This window comes from Miniopterus natalensis, chromosome 14 (assembly GCF_054644295.1).
Source record: "Miniopterus natalensis isolate mMinNat1 chromosome 14, mMinNat1.hap1, whole genome shotgun sequence".
In the NCBI taxonomy this organism is placed as follows: domain Eukaryota; kingdom Metazoa; phylum Chordata; class Mammalia; order Chiroptera; family Miniopteridae; genus Miniopterus; species Miniopterus natalensis.
In genome coordinates, this window is record NC_142094.1 from 19,984,985 (window position 1) to 20,001,935 (window position 16,951).

At 41.4% G+C, this 16,951-nt stretch overlaps 1 protein-coding gene across 1 annotated transcript in view; it reads left to right on the forward strand.

Moving 5' to 3' along the window:
• Positions 1-16,951, forward strand: part of USP54 (ubiquitin specific peptidase 54) — a 102,352-nt gene that overhangs the window by 81,996 nt on the left and 3,405 nt on the right. The window contains exons 16-20 of the mRNA XM_016224035.2: positions 587-754; positions 3,212-3,331; positions 4,259-4,454; positions 6,253-7,652; positions 13,307-13,425. Coding sequence (XP_016079521.2) covers positions 587-754; positions 3,212-3,331; positions 4,259-4,454; positions 6,253-7,652; positions 13,307-13,425 — 2,003 coding nt within the window. The remainder of the gene's footprint in view (positions 1-586; positions 755-3,211; positions 3,332-4,258; positions 4,455-6,252; positions 7,653-13,306; positions 13,426-16,951) is intronic.

Sequence of the window (16,951 nt, forward strand, 5' to 3'; positions counted from 1 at the left end):
ACTACTATGGTCATTTTCCAAACTCATTAAAGAGAAGATAAAAATTAAGGGTGAGGGATTGACTTGCTCGAAGCTTCCCAATGCATCAGTGGCAGCACGTGGTAGGGAATGCTCCCTAATGGTTAAGATTATGAATTTAACTTATTTGACTGTAATTCAGCTCCACCACTTACCATGTGTGTTACCTTGGGAACTTACCCTCTTACTCAGTTTCTTCATTCCTAAAATGTGGGCAATAACACTATTTACCTCATAGGTTGTTGTGAGAATTAAATGAAATAATATATGTAAAAGTTCTTAAAACTGTGCCTGTTACAAGGTAAATGCCCAACAAATGTTAGTTGTCATGTTGTTACAGTTGTTATAAAGCACTCAATAAATATTTGTTATGATTATGATTGTGATTGTGATTACTCACAGGCCAGGTCTCACCCTGAAGCTGATATGGAAAGCAATATTCAAAACACGGACTTCAAATTGAGCCAAGAGTTCCAAGGGAAAAGCGGGGCAGTGGCCGTAACTGAAGCAGAGGCTTAGTCTTGGTTGTGGAAATGTGGTCATCTCTCCTTCCTTGCTTGCATTCCAGGTGGGGAAATACCTTCCAAAAGTGAACTGGATGAATTGCAGGAAGAGGTGGCCAGGAGGGCCCAGGAACAGGAACTTCGGAAGAAACGGGAAAAGGAATTAGAGGCAGCTAAAGGCTTTAACCCGCATCCCAGCCGCTTTATGGACTTGGATGAACTGCAGAATCAGGGTAATTGTTGTATTAGATTATTGGTGATGGGGACAGCGAGAGAGGAAAGAAAAAAAATTCAAGCTTATAAATTCCCTGTCTTTGCTTTATTAGCGAAGTTGAATTTTATCTTAATTCAGCCATTTTGGTGAGAGATAGTGGAAGTAGGAGGTAACTAGCCTATTGATTGCAGACAGACATTGATTTGGGGCCCATCTATTTAAAGCTTATAGATTAGAGATAGTATAGTGTTCATGAAAAATATTTCACCTGAACATCTATAGAAGGTGTAAATAAAACTAGTCACAATTCAGAACCAGCACGAAAGCGCAGGGAGCAAGCCACACTGACAGGTGAATTCTACTTGCTGGGCAGAAAAATACTCTCAAGATTTCCCACCTGGAGCTCTAGGGAAGTCAATCTATCAAACAGATTCTAAGAACATGGAACCCAATTGCCTTCTGGTCCTCTGATGATCTATTTCCCAATCTCATATGATTTTCATGGACTTTACTTAAGCTCCCTTAACTGCCCCACATCAGTCACTTTTTTCCTTCAATTGCTTTGGGATGTCACTTTGTACTAGAAGAGACTAGCCTTCAAAATAGGAGTTCAAAAAAGCTGAGCTACCTATCTTAAGCAGGCCCTGAAACCTTTATCTCTGTTGGCTATAAAAAAATAAAATGAATTTATTATTATTATTAAGAATTCCTGGATGTAACAAATTGTGCTAAACCAGTATAAAAAACAGGAGTCAGTGCTTTTAGGTGACTACTTTCTGTTGATCACTTCCTTCTTTTTATCAACACATAGAGAAGCCTCCTGGGCTAACTTGGGGGCCACTTTTCTCTAATCTTGCTGTCTTTTGATTTAAGTCAGTTGTTGACTTTTATTTACTAAGGCATTGTATTTATCAGTTTTAAATTCCTAATTCCTTAGCTGCCCCTATATTTAGATAGTCTTTTCTTTCTTTTTACCCTCAGGTTATATGGCATGGGTATCTCAGGGTTACATTGCTTTTGAAAGAGGAGCCTTTTCATTTCCCTCCCTTGCCTTCCCCCACCCCTTCTGTCTGTAGGGTAGTAAGTACATAAAGTTGAGAAGGAAGCCCTCTGGCTACATTTCATTGTCAATTCTCCATGCAGTTTGGTTCAGTATCTTCTGGAAAAGCAAGAACTGGAGTGCTAAGAGTCTAGAAGATAAGAATTAAAATCTAGTACAGTGATTGGTCAACTATAGTTTACCTATATCTCTGAGAGAACTTAGGTTTAATGACTGTAGCCACCACCTGTTGTTATAAAGGTTGTATAGAGCCCGTTGATTTCAAATATTATGAGAAAATTTCAGACCTGGAATGGCGGGGGGCTACATCTCTGGAGCTGGCATAGAACCTGAATGCCAAGTTCTTCAGAACCCACTGGCTACTTCCCCAACCTTCCCGTTACTCTTCAAGAGCCATGGTGAGTTAGGGAGAGTGAGGGGTGCAAGAGTCTTTCTTACCATGTCCAGGCAAAGGTAAGTGGAGGACTGAGACACTATGGGAGAACTACTGACATTTCAGGTTTTATTCTTGTGAGCTTGGGGAAGTTCACCACTAATCCCAACTGGAGGTGAACTTGTATTACAGCTTACTACCAGTTGATGGTTATGAGTGAGTACAGGGCAAAGGGGTACATAAACTTGAGTCTTTTGAAGAAGTTGCCCTTATAGAACTGTTTTGCCTTTTCATCTGGCTCTGTACATGGACTCTGCTGCACCTGCTTTGGCACACATTCACTTTTGGGGGGGAAAGAATACCCCATACTCTCTGCATGGGAAGGTGACTTTTGTGAGGTAGATTTGGTGAGCAAGGGCATGATAAAAGTAAATATTTAGCAGTGCCTATGAAAGGTATGTGCACGCAAACCAACAACAAAGGCAGTTCAGCAGATATATTGAGGTCAGGAACTGTTGACCCCTGTGCCCAAGAGATGTACTGGTTTTCCAGTTGAGGGTGGTACAGAGAGGACTGTGGATTGATGTGGGAATGGAGTGTCAACAGATGGCTTTCCACAGAGTAGTGAAGCCACTTTTGTCTTAACACAGCACTTGAGGTCTCAGTGGAGATCTGGGGCATTCTGATACTGGTTGGCAGGATGTATCTTGCACTGCGGAAAAGCAGGTGAGTTCAGGCTTAAGAACCCACCCTTCTGCTGTAGACAGTGCTTTGTTCTTTCCTTGAGGGATCCCCTAAGAGGTCTCGGAGTTGGAATATGTGGTGAACAGTGGCATACTTTCGTGACCGTGGGTAAGACCTCAGTGAAGGCAAAAATGGATGTCCTACATGTTTCCGAGAGTCCTTAATAGCAGTGCACAGTTGGAGTAAGGGTTAGACCAAAGGCTCAGCAGCAAGGATCTATGTGTACTGAAGGGAAACAACAGCACATAGGAGAAGCTGGAACCAATTGTAATGAAAATGAAAAGTGCTGGCCCTTTCAGGGAGGAGTGACGGCTTTGAGAGGCCCCTGCAAGAGGCAGATTCAGTATTTGAAGAGTCGTTGCACCTGGAACAGAAGGGAGACTGTGCTGCAGCTTTGGCTCTCTGTAACGAAGCTATCTGTAAGTAACTCTAACCACTCTGCCTATGGCACTTTTGATTAACTTCATAACAGGTATTATTAGTATCGTCCCTCAGATGGGATAAAAACAGCGTTTATGTCTCCTCACTCATTCTCCCAAAGCGAGAAGCCCTTAGCTATCTTTGCTGTTCGGATTTCTAAGTGTGCCAGGCACTGTCACTGTGGCCTACGGATGTTGACTGGAATAACCTCAGCAGGAGCCCACAGATGAATTACCCAGCCGTGCCTTTCTTCTTATTCCAGGATAAATTAGACCTCAGATGTGAGGTTGGTTTGCTCTTTCTCTAGTCACTGACTGGTGAGGTGCAGCTCATGGCAGGAAGAAAGGAATGAATTGGCTGTGACTTCCCAGGCCTGTGACTTTGCACTGCATATCTGATTCTTTGTTTCTCCCCTGCCTTTCTGGTGTGCAGCACCATTAGGTTACAGAAAGGGACTAAGGCTTAGAATTTGTATCTGGTTCTTAAGTGTGACCCACAAGAAGCTGTGTTCTGTAAAGACACATGCAGGTTTGGATCTTATTTCTGCTGCTGGCGGTCGGAAAGGGGGAGTTGGGAGAAGAATGTGGAGACCAGAGTCAGACACATCAGTTGCAAAAGACAAGAATGGCAGCCTCGAAGATGGAAACACTAGTTTATCTTCCTAACTCATTTTAGTTTAGCTTTTTGTTTGTTTGTTTTTAAAATTTGAATTAACCTGTTTAGCCTCCATGGCTTCTGTGAATGTTCCTTACAGCCAGAGCCAGCTCTGTGCCCTGACAGCATATGCATGGTCCACGCCTTACATTCCTGCTGCACATTTTGAGTTTTACTGCATATCTTTGCTCATTTTTTGGTTCAATTTTATTCTTTTTATTTTTGTTTGTATTTTGTGTTCTGTTTCTGCTATATTTTCTTTTGCATTTTAGCTAAACTAAGACTTGCCCTGCATGGTGCCAGCTCTAGCACGCACAGCAGAGCCCTAGTCGATAAGAAGCTGCAAATCAGTATTCGAAAAGCACGGAGCCTGCAGGATCGCATGCAGCAGCAGCAGTCATCGCAGCAACCGTCGCAACCCTCAGCCTGCCCTCCCTCACAGGCAGGGGCCCTCCCTCAGCCAACAAGGTAGTGCCTGGGAACCACAGTAGTTTATGTATGCCAGGGGAGGAAGTGACCATGGGTGCTCCATGGCCAGAGCTCTCATTGTCTTGGCAACTACAGAGGAGAGAAGACTCTTCTGAAAAAATTTCTTCTCTCAGGTCGGACATACGGTGAAAGCTGATCCCACTGCTGGTTGTTTTCTTAAGAGTTCCTAGAAAGAAGCAGAAAGTATAGCACGATAAATAGACGACTTGTTCATATTTCCTACGGGGGAGTTTGTCCCTGGACTTGTGTAATTACACAATTACTAAATTTGCACATATGAAGTTCTTAGACATGGCAGTCCGAGCCTCATTTCACACTGCAGAAGAAGCCATGTGAATTATTTTGGGGTTTACTGTCCCTCATGGAAGCAGAGAAAGCAGTCTTCCTTGCTCTGATGAAACCATAGAGAAGAGACACGAAGGTTCCCTTTGTTTTGCTTTGCCGTGGCCGTGGTTGGGACTAGGAAAAAGTCCTGTGGCCATTGGTGTAGTTCTCACGTTTTAGCCCTTGAATTTGGCTGTTCCTTAGAATAGATAGATTTAAGTAAAAGTAAATATTGGCTGTTAATAAACCTGAGTAGTTTTCAGAATATAAATATTATAAAAGCAGCTAACATTTTTTGAACATCTGCCTATGCCCAGGCACTAAGCTTAAACACCTTATGTTTTATTTTATTTAATTCTCACAATAACCTTAGGATAAGGACTATTATTTAGTGATACTATATAAATAAGGAAATCAGGCTTAGAGGATGAGATAAGTAAGGTACTACTCAGCTAGTAAGTGGAAGAAAGGTGGAATTCAAATCCAGGCAGGTCTATTTGACTCCATTAGGTTTCCCATATAAGTGTAATATCATACTTCTCATAATGTAAGGGTGACTGAGTGATCGTACCGACTGAAGTTTATAGTATGTTATCATTCAATGTAATCCTCATAACTAGGATCTTCCATTTTCTCCTGTTGTGTGCTCCACCAGTTGAATACTGATCTGAGAATCTGATCAGATATGTTTTGAATATACGCAATTTAGGCAGCTAAACTCTTTCCAGAAAACTTATGGCACTTAATGTATGTGAGTGGTTGAGGTTTTATTTTAGTGATTCTAACACAATTTTTAGGTCAGAAATATAAAAAAATTAGTGAGAAACCAACTAAATGCACTTGATCCTGACTCCCACTCCCAAATTCCAAGACAGTTACAGTGCATTACTTTGGGGAAACATCTCGGTGAGTAATACAACCAAATCTGGATTATGAAAACATACTTGAAATGGTTGATTTTTATGTAATCCCATGAGCCCAAATCAACCTGTACTCTGTAAATATGGTCTTTTGGGGTTTTTTGTTTTTGTTTTTGGCTGTGCTGCCTCTCAGGACCCCAGGTATGAGTGATTTCTAGGCTTTGCTTACTTTCCAGGTCATCTGCATGTGGGACTAGCAATTTTTTTTTAAACTTGCAAGTAAAATATGATTGGAATAGGACTTTATGGGTAGTAAAGAATATTGGCAAAGGCTTTACTTAATATTACTGAGTGCAACTTTGGTGAGGGTATGTAATAAAGAGGATTAACATTACCTATTAATTGGGTGTGAGCAGACCATGTGCCTTCTCTTGTGAGCCTCTGAACTGTTGACTCTACTTATGCTTGTCTTTCCATTTATTTTCACCATTCCCTCTGTGGATAGCTAGAAATGGGAACTAAATGAATAGTTTTTTTGTAAGTGATCTTGTCAATCAAGACAGCTCATGACTGGCTCTCTCCATTTATTTCAGTGAACAGCCTGTCCCGGTCCAAGTATTGTTAAGCCGGGAGGCCCAACCGGATCCCTACACGAATACAGAGTTTGGAGCCAGTCCTTCTTTCGTCTACTCATCTGCTTCCTGCCATGAGTCACACTCATCACTATTCTCAGAGTCATCTGCCCTGTCCGCCCCACAGCATAATTCCCCCAGTAGGTCTGCCTCGAACCTTCCTACTTCAGTTGAGGTGGATAGCATTGACCCCTCTGTGTTCCACAGGCAGGGCTTACCTAAAACACCAGGCAGGACTGAGAAGAACTCTCATAATGTTTGGGAACCATTGGATGTACCAGAGGGTAAGCTGCAAGACTACAGGGATAACAACAGCAGCTTCAACAGGCTCTCCCCTCCAGAAGAAAGAGGCATTGATCAAGAAGAACTCTTTCAAGAAAAGAGGAATCCTGCTGATTCATCCCATGTGATGCCTTGGTCACACCCCGCTGGAACAGCCACCTGTGAGAGAGGAGATGCACACACCCTTGGCTGTAGTCCTGCAAGTTCATCAGCTCAACCCGGCCTTCCCCTTTACAGAGCCTGCCACCCCACAATGCCTGCTGCTTCCTTAACAGTGTTTCACTCTCCTGACACCGTGCAGAAAACTAACCAATGCCTCCAAGCCAAAAGCCTCAAAACTTTGTTGACTTCAAAAGTGGATGGAAGCAGTGAGGAGCCCTATAGGCCAGAGTTTCCTGGCACAAAGGGGCTTGTTCGCTCTCTGACAGAACAGTTCCAGAAGATGCAAGGCACCACCACAAGGAATGGCTCAGGTTCCCAGGATAGAAGTTTTCCAAATAGTCTAAAGAAGAACTCTTCCCCTTCTGATTCTAAGCCTCCATTCCCACAGGGTCAAGGGAAAGGCCACTGGGCTTGGGCAAAACAGCAACCCTCTGTGGATGGTAGGGACAGACTGCCTTCCTGGGAGGAATCTCCTGATCATTCTTCTCATGGCGTGAACTCTGGGCTGCCTAATGGTGAAATTTCTTGGGGAGGACAGCCCAGGTTGGCAGAGCCAGGTATGTACCAAGGGAAGCCAGCTGAAGTAAGAGATGCTAGGCCTAAAGAGTTGGGCAGCAATGTTGACTTGGGGACTCCCTTGCCTTTGGATTCCTGGGTGAATGTCACAAGGCTCTGTGATTCTCAGCTTAAACATGGCGCCCCTGGGCCAGGAATGAAGTCTTTCCCCAATGATCCCCATACCTGTGTAGCCTATCCAGACAGAAACCACATCCTTTTGCATCCACATTGGAACCAAGACACAGAACAGGAGACCTCAGAATTGGAGTCTCTCTACCAGGCCAGTCTTCAGGCTCCTCAAACTGGCTGTTCTGGATGGGGGCAGCAGGATGTGGCCTGGCACCCACTTAGCCAAACAGGTAAGAATGCTTAGCTGAACAGGTAAGAGATGGGGGAGTGGGGGTCATATAAAAGCTGAAGGGATGAGGACAAGATCAGAAGTGGAGTGGTGGTCTGTCCAAATAATATCCCCAGTTTAGGAGGTGTTAGTAAAACTTTTGACTTTATTCATAAAGACTTCAGGACAAGGGCTAGACATTTTCTGGCTGGAGTGAATGATGGGGACAGATCATCACCCATGGGCCAGTTCCCTCCTTCTAATGAGAGAAACTGACGAGTATATGCCCGCGGCTTCTTCAATATACCAGTGCTAAGGGATGGCTCACGGGTCTTTGAGAGTGACTCAGCATGACATGGGTGAGGCTGAGAGGAAAAGTCATCCTCCCATGGCTTAGGAGCTAAACTAACCCCAAGATCCAGCTTCCAGGTGCAACTTGCCAAGAGGATGTCCACACTGAGCCAAGTCTGCAAAGGGCATTTCCTGATCATTCCGAACCAGCAATAACAGGACCGTCCCTGACCCCTTCGGGAACTGCCAGGTGTAGAATTTTCAAGGTGGTGTGCATGCGAGGCATCCGCTCACTGATTTTCATGAGTTTATTGTGAAGGATGAAATTTGCAGATGCACATCACAGACCTAGTTCTGGAAATTGAATAAACAAAGAATATTTATAACTTAGATTGACGCACTTAAGAATTTCAAAGCCTGAACTATTGTCCTGGTTCCATCATGAACTGTCTGTATAAATTGGACAAGTCACTTAATATCCCAGTGAGTGCCAGGTTTTTACCTGTAAAAAGAGAAAATTAGTTCAATGATTTTTTTTTTTTAAAGATACCTTCCAATTCTTACAATATATATGATTCTGTGAAATTGAACTCAGAGAACTTTATCTTCAACTCTGGCATAGCTGTTTCTATAATGGTATGAGTTCCTTGCATGCTGCCAACCAATGCTTAATTACAGCCAAATAAGTGTTTAGTGAGTACCTACTATGTTCCAAGGAGCTGTGGGGTAGATATCACATAAATATGAGATTTGGTATTACCATATGTTTTTTAGGATGTGCATCCTAGTGTAGACTTTGCAATAACATTTATTAAGTGCTCCTTAGGTACACAGGGGCAGGTTAGTAAGGGAAGATTCTAAAGAATGAGGGAAAGCTGGAGTGTGCCTCCGTTAGCTTCCCGTTTAATATAAGAGAGAAAGACTACACAAATGTCAAGTGTTTTAATAATAATAAATACATATAAAAGAATACATTGCAATTAAAATATCATTAACTAATGACTGTCAAAAAGCAAAACATATTACAAAAGCAAAACAAAACAAAACAAAACCTTTTTATTACCCAAAATAGCAACATTTTTTATTGTGGATAGTTTTAAAATATATAAAGTAATAAAAATTTTTGATAGTTCTACTCTTAAAATTTCATGAGTTTACTTCTGGCTTTGTTATTTATACATATTTACTATATATTTTGTTTTATTTTACAAAAAGTAGGATCATTATGATATGGTTGAATATTTAGGCTGCTTTCAACTTTTTATAATATTATCCTGTGTTGAATATCTTTAAACTTAAGTGTTTGACCACATTTCTGATAAGCTCCTTAGAATAAACTTTTAGAAGAGTTAATAACTAGTTGAAGGTTATAAACTTTAAAAAAATCTCTTGATATATATTGGCAAATTAGCCTTCTGGAAGATTTATACCCCTAAAATCAATATGACAGGGTACCTACCAACCATTGATTTTGTCTTTAACAGTGAACAAAAACTAATTTTAAAAATCCATCTAATGAATCAGTTCTCAAAATACTTGTCAAACCAAACTAGCCTTTATTCTGTTAGAGTCTGTTTTAAATTGACTCAATTTAAAGTCTTTAAGAATTGACATGTGCGCTGGCTGGTGTGGTTCAGTTGGTTGGAGCATTGTCCCATATACCGAAAGGTTACAGGTTCAATTCTCAGTCGGGGCACATACCCAGGTTGGACATTTGATCCCTGACCAGGGCCATGCATGAGGCAAGGACTGATGTTTCATTCTCACATCGATGTTTCTTTCTCTCTCTCCCCCTCCCTTCCTTTCTCTCTCAAGTCCATAAAAGCCTGTCCTCATGTGAGGACAAAAAGAAAAAGAAAGTTCAAGTGTTTTAAAAAAAAGAACTGACATGACATAAAATAATGAAGTGATCAAGTGGAATAAATTAGGTAAATGATGATGAAGGAAAATGCCAATTAGCATCCATGTATGACAGAATATATTTCAGGAGTCCTTTATCTTATTGTAAAGCATTTATTAAGCACCAAATTACTTTTTCCCCCACATCTTTATTGATACATAAAATGAAAAATGACATTGTGTACATTTAAGGTGTACAGTGTGATTGATACATGTATATATTGCTAAATGATTACCACAATAAGGTTAGTTAACAAAGCATCACTGCACATAATTACAATGTCTTTTGTGATGAAAACATTTAAGATCTACTCTTAGCAACTTTCAGGTATATAATACAATATGGTTAACTACAGTCATGATCTCCAGAGCTTATAACTGAAAGTTTATACCTTTTGACTAACATCTCCCCAATTCCCCCACCCTCTCCCCAGCACCTGGCAACTACCATTCTGTTCTCTTTTTCTGTGAGTTTGCTTATTTTAGATTCCACATATGAGGTCATATAGTATTTTTTTTCCTCTGTCTGACTTATTTTTTTTAAGTTTTATTGGCATGTAATTTACATATCATACAATTCACTTCAACTGTACAATTCAGAGGTTTTTATTGTATTCACAGAGTTGTCCATCCATCACCACAATCAATTTTAAAGTGTTTTCATCACCCCAAAAAGAAAGCCTGTCCCCATTAGTAGTCACTCCCCATTTCCTCCTACCCCTTTCCCCCAGCCCCATGCAACCTCTATTTTCTGTCTATAGATCTGCCTATCTGGGACATTTTATATAAATGGGATCATATAGTATACCATGTTTGTAACCAGACTAATTTTGGCATGGTTATAGTACCTAAAGAGTTACACAAACACTGCCCCTGACCTATATTCTAAATTTCGTAATACTTTGAAGTTGGGCAGACATCATCTTAAAAATAAAAAAACAACTTTGTCAGGGAAGATCTTCAAATATATTCAAGTTAAGAGTAAGAATAAATGTTATAATGTCCTCCCTCCCCCAACGTACTTATCACTAACCTGCATGGTGATTCTTTTGGCCAGTTATTAACATATGGCCAATTGATTTAGCCATAGCATCCTCCTCTTTCCCTTTCCCACTGGATTATTTTAAAGCAAGTCTCAGATGTTATATCATTTCATCCATAAGTAGTTTAGAATCTATTTCAAAGAAATAAAGACTATTTTACAAGGCAAAACTATAACATTATTACACCTAAAAAATTAACAATAATTTCTTAATATAATGCAGTAACCAGTATTCATATTTTCTCAGTTGTCCCATAGATGTCTTTTCACAGTTGGTTTATTTCAAATTAGGATCCAAACAAGATTCTCACATTGCATTTTGTTGATATGCTTCAAGGCATTGGTTTTTAAGCCCGTAAGATTCCTCTCTTTTATCCCCTTGCCATTTATTTGTTGAAGAAATTTGGTCATTTGTCTTCCTCATTCTAAATTTTACTGATTATATTCTAGTAGAGCTTTGTTTTTATTTTCTAAACATGTCCTTCTAGCCCCTGTAGGCTTGATTAAAATCAGGTTCAATTTTTTAAAAATAAGACTATTTCATAGGTAGTACTTTGAACTTCTTATATCAGGAAGTACATAATGTCTAGTAGTCTTTCTTGTTATTCTTGATCAGTAGTAGACATTTTAATTCTACCTTCTATCAAATCCAGAAATCCCCTCAACAGTACTCTTTGCAGATGGCGACCTCCACCTCTGCTTATCTTTAAAGGAATCAGAATCTACTCCCTTCGGGAGGTTTCAATGGCCAGCTCGTTTAGGGAATCACGCGGGACTCATTAGAGGGGCACCAGTCTAATCACTGCAGCTGTGATTCTTAAACCTGACCACCCATCTTAGTCACCTGAGGAGTAGCCTTTAAAAAAACAAATTTATATAAATGGGATCATAGCACACATGCTGTTTTTATTATGGGCAATTTTACTGTTTCTCTCTCCTCCCCTCACGTTAATCCGCACCTTTATTCCCCACCTTCCCAGGTAATAACATAAGGTGCATGTTTCTGTATTTTTCTGTGTATAAAATCTTACGTAGATCTACATATAGTATTTTGGGGAGGATAATACAGGTGTGTGTTTTCCCTCTTAACAGTACTTCATGAAAATCCCTCCAGGTCAATTGGTTTAACTCAGTTCATCCTTTGTCGCGGTGGGCAGTGCTTGATCCTGAGGATAGTGACGTCCTTGGTGCTTCTGCTGCAGATAGGGTTGCTTTCTTTCTTGCTCTGGCCACTGCCAACAGTACCACGTAAACAGATGTGCTTGCCCTTTGTTCCCAGGAGTAAAGTTGGTGAATAAGTGGACGCAGACGTTTCCAGTGTTCTGGCACTTCCAGATTGCTTTCCGGGAGACTGTGCCTTTTACACTCACAAGCTCTGTCTGAGTATATTCTCCCACGCGTTTGGAGGAAGCCTCTTAAAAACAAATATTCCTATGCTCCAGCCACAGAGATTCCGATTCTGTAGGTCTGTGGAGAGGCACAGCAAGCTGCATTTTTTAAAGCTCCTAGATGAATCGGGTGGTTTTAGAACCACTGTGTTTAAGCTCCAAGAAACATTAAAAATAATAGGTCTTCTAGCTTAATATCAGCAATATCACACTTTAGCTTGATAACGTGTATTAGAATCAAAATGCAAATGAAGACATGAATTGGTGATAGGCATAGATATATAAAATACAGGTCAAGGGCATGTGTATCTTCAGGATGGAAGGCTTAATTAGTGGTATTGGGGCAAGCCCCTTGAGAGTCACGGATCCAGTTTGGAGCAGCTCTTAACAGTCTAGCAAGATTCTGAGGAAGAGATAAAGCATTTAGTGATTGTTTAGAATTTAAGTGATTGAGAGAAGCTAATGGAAATAAAAGTGTTACACATACAAAATGTTGCCGAAGAGCTCCTGTTCATAATAGGAAGTGAAAAATGAGAGACTTTTAGAAGAGAATGAGAGAATTTTAATACTGGTTAAGCTACTTACAACCTGTCAGACCATGGGACTCACTTTTCTTTTATGTAAAATGAGGCAGTTTGATAGATGATTACTTGATCATTTCAGTTTTTAACTAGACTGGAGGTCGTTTCTTTGTCATCACAGACACCTTAGAGAATCACTGTCAGAAAATGTCCTCTGTATATAAGTCTTGGGGCCAAGTCTGACAAAAGCAAAGTTAATTGTGTTTACAAAACTGAAAAGAGGCAAGTTGGGGACTTCAGCCATCTCTCCACAGAGCCCCTTCTCTACAAGGTTCTTCAAGGCCTATGCTGAGACACTTGTGGCCTGTAAGAAACTACCCATATTCTGAAACTCCTGTTTTACATTCCAGAAGCACATCCTCAATTAAATTCAGGGATGCATGTTTGTTATTTAATGAAACAACTCCTGAGTTTTATGCTGCCAGGCTCAAAGAGAAGGGATGACTTCAACTCATATCTGTCTTTTCCTCCTCAGGCTCTGCAGATGGCGTGGGAAGGAGGTTGCACTCAGCCCCTGGCCTTGGCCTCTCAAAGACCCCAACAGCAGAAATGGAGCAGAGTCTCCATGAAGCCAGCACAGTGCCTGCTTCTCAGGTAGCAGTCTCCAGTGCTCAAGTACTGGGCGTGGGGTGGTGTTTTGGGGAAGAAATTGTGGAGAGAGGAATGCTTGGATTAGTGGTAAGGCAGGGGCATGGTAACGTGGGGCATTAGATGAAAACAAGGTCTGCGACTGAGCTTCTTTTGAATGAGGAGATTGCAACTTGAGCACTACTTTCAGATATATCTAATTCAGGCTTCTACTAGTGAGTCTTCCCCTATTCTCTCCCACATCCCTGGGGACAGGGTCTGTGGGTAAACCACAGGTCTGCTGTTATGTGTTTGCCTGTGTGTGTCTGTGCATTTGAAGGCTATACCTTGCCAAGGCCCCAGCAGGGAGTAAGGGGAAGATGGTGAGTACAGTGCAGAGAAGTTTTGCTGCATCTCATGCAGTCTTGGTGGCACTGTTGTCTTAAGAGAGGGAGGAGGCCCCAGTCTCTTCCCACAGTTTTGTAAGTAGGCTCAGTGTCTGTCTATTCAGAGCACCCTCTTTCTCTTGGTAGGTGAAATACTGTGCAAGTGAAGGAGAAGAAGAAACTGAAGGTTGTAATTGGGGGGAAAGCCATGTGCACTCGGCAAAAATGAGGACACACAGTCATTATTTTATTGACACACATTTAGTTAGAGCCCAGAGGAATGTCCCTTCCCTGTGGCAGTTCTGCAAGATGTATTATAGGGTTCCCCAGGGCAAGAGGAGTCCTAGTAGCCTTGAGAGGAGTCTCTGAGAAGAAATGGCTCCTGATTTGGGTCAGAACTCATTTTACTAATCAAAGGAAGAGATGGGATGGAATGTCGTTTTGCCTTTTCCTCTCCACCCCAGTACATGACTGAGTGAGGTCCAGTGTGCTTTCAAGCTGAAATGAAGCAAAAAAAGAAAAATGATTTTAAAATCCTCCTTCTGAGGCCGTTCTTACATAATTAATGCAGTAATTTGTAGGTGAAAGGGACAGGGACACCCAAGTCAGCAGAGATCAACAAACTCAAACAGTTTCAGTGGTGGGCTTATTGTGCCTTTTGAGAATTTCACACACTTGCCCAACGCAAGTTGAGTTTTCATCACAATAGAGATCAGCAAGCAAAACACCAGTGCATTGAAACTTATTCACCAGGTTAGTTCAATAAAAATTTAAAAACAGCTTTTAAATATGTGGTATAAAAATTAAAAGGCACTAAAGGATATAGAGTGAAAACAAAGTCTCTGTTCTACCAGTCCTTCAGATCCAGTTTCATTAGTTCCTGAACTCTGAACAGTTTGCCATTCTTTTTGGAAAAGGTGGTCTTTGTGCCCAGCATTTCTTCTACACCTTTAATGCATGTAATGGCAAACTGTTATTGTCCTAGGAGATTTGGCTTTCTTTCTTTTGACTTCTGTATTATTTATTCATTCATTCTTTCTTTTAAACAAATGCTTATTGGGCTTATATTCTAGGTACAGTGCCAGGTGCTGGGGATACAGTGGCTAGTAAGTTAGATGTAGTCCCTGCTCTCATGGGCTTTATAGTCTACTGGAGGAGACAGAAAAATAAACAATTCTAAGATAATATGATAGGATTTAATGCTATTGAAGTATAATAGAAGGAAATCAAAACTAGGCTTGAGGGATCAGAGGAGGCTTCCTAGAAGAAGGACATATATATATGTAATAGGTAAAGGGCCCTGAAGCATATGTTAACGGAATTAAAAGAAGCCACGTTTGTATGGTCAGGTTAGAGTCTGGCAAGGGAAGGATGGAGAGAGTATGAACAAGGGTTGTGTCGTGAACCACAGTAAGGAGTCTGGGAGGGCAGAGGGAAGTGAACACACTGCAGGGCCATTCAGCAAGCAAAGATCAGGGGGGCTTGGTGCCTGCTGCCTGCATGTGGGGAAAGGAGAAGCAAAGATCCAATCCCGGAATTATGAGTTGACTGATGATATATTTGAGGGAAGAAATGTATACAACTTTGGATGTACACGGTGGGGTAAAAGTAGGTTTAAAGCCTAGCTGGTGTGGCTCAGTTGGCTGAGTGTCCTCCGTGTGCCAGGAGGTCGTCAGTTTGATTCCTGGTTGGTGCACATGCCCAGGTTGTGGGCTTGATGCCCAGTAGGGGGCGTGCAGGAGGCAGCTCATGGATGTTTCTCTCTCTCCCTCTCCTTCCTCTCTCTGAAATCAATAAAAGCATATTTTTTAAAAAGTAGGTTTACCATTCATACAAAAAATAATACAGTAATTAATAAATAATAATACAAGAATAAGCTGTTTTGTGTACTCATAACTGTAAACCTACTTTTGCCCCCTCCTGTATTAAGCTTGAGTGGAGATATCTTAGGCTTTTGGATGTGAGACATACAGGCTTGAAATTGAAGTTTGGGAATCACAGCCACTGAAAAGAGGAAAAGAGTAATTGCAAAAGAGAGGAGCCAGGACACAGCTGTGAACAGCATCAGACGGAAGGTGGTTCTTCTGAGGAACTCTAAAAGGAGACTTAGTAAAAAAGACCAGAGACAGAAGGGAAAACAGGGAAGTGTGGTGTCACTTTCTTCTGCCCAGAAGAAAGGAATACTTGGCTGTGTCACATGCTGAAAGGACCTGGTCCTCAGGCTGTATGGTAAATGCCTTTTGTGGGCCATGAGTATACTGATGAAACAACACAAATTCTGTCCTTGAATAGCTTGCAACCTTCTAAAGGAAATAAGATATACTGGCATATAGATTATTTTATTTACTACTTATTAAGTGCCTGTAATGTTCCAGGTGCTGTTCAAGGTGCTGGGGACACTGGAGTGAAAAGAAATGTATTCTACTAGGAGAAAAGACAATAAACAAGTTAATCCTAGACAATGTGTGAGGAAGAAGAATAAAACAGCAAGAGGATGAGGAGTCACGAGGTAACGATCACTCTCAGGGCTACGTGACAGAGTAGGGAGGGAGTCAGTGCCAAGAGGTAACACTCGAGCACAGGCCTGAGATGTGAAGGTGCGAGCCATGGGGAGAACATGCCAGGTAATAGGAGCAGTAAGTGTAAAGGGCCGGAGGCGAATCGAGCTTGGTGTGTTTGAGGAACATGAAGGTTAGCGTGTAAAAGGTGCAGGAATGGTAGGAGATGAGTGAGAAGGACTGGCATCGCCTTACCCATAGGAACTTGCAGGCCACAGTCCGGAGGTCATGGGCTGGAGTGGAGACAGGGAGATCAGATCGGAGGTTGTTGAAATATGAAATCTGAGTAGAAATGACAGTACTTGGCAAAAGCAACTAATGGAATTGTGGATGAAAAGTGCAAGATCAAGTTTCCCTGCACCCTTTTATGTCAACATTTGAGCCTGGGTGACTTAAAAAAATGTGGTACCTGGAGGAGGAGTTTGGAAGAATGTTGGTTCAATTGTGGACATATTAGCGTTTCAAATGTTAAAGGGGAAGTTTCTGAGATTTTGGCACAAAAGGGAATGACTAATGGAGTATAGAACAGGACATAAGCATCAGTGGGTGCAAACTTGACGGGCACACAAGGATAAGTGGAATGTAGCAGCGACAGGAGAGAAAATCTAG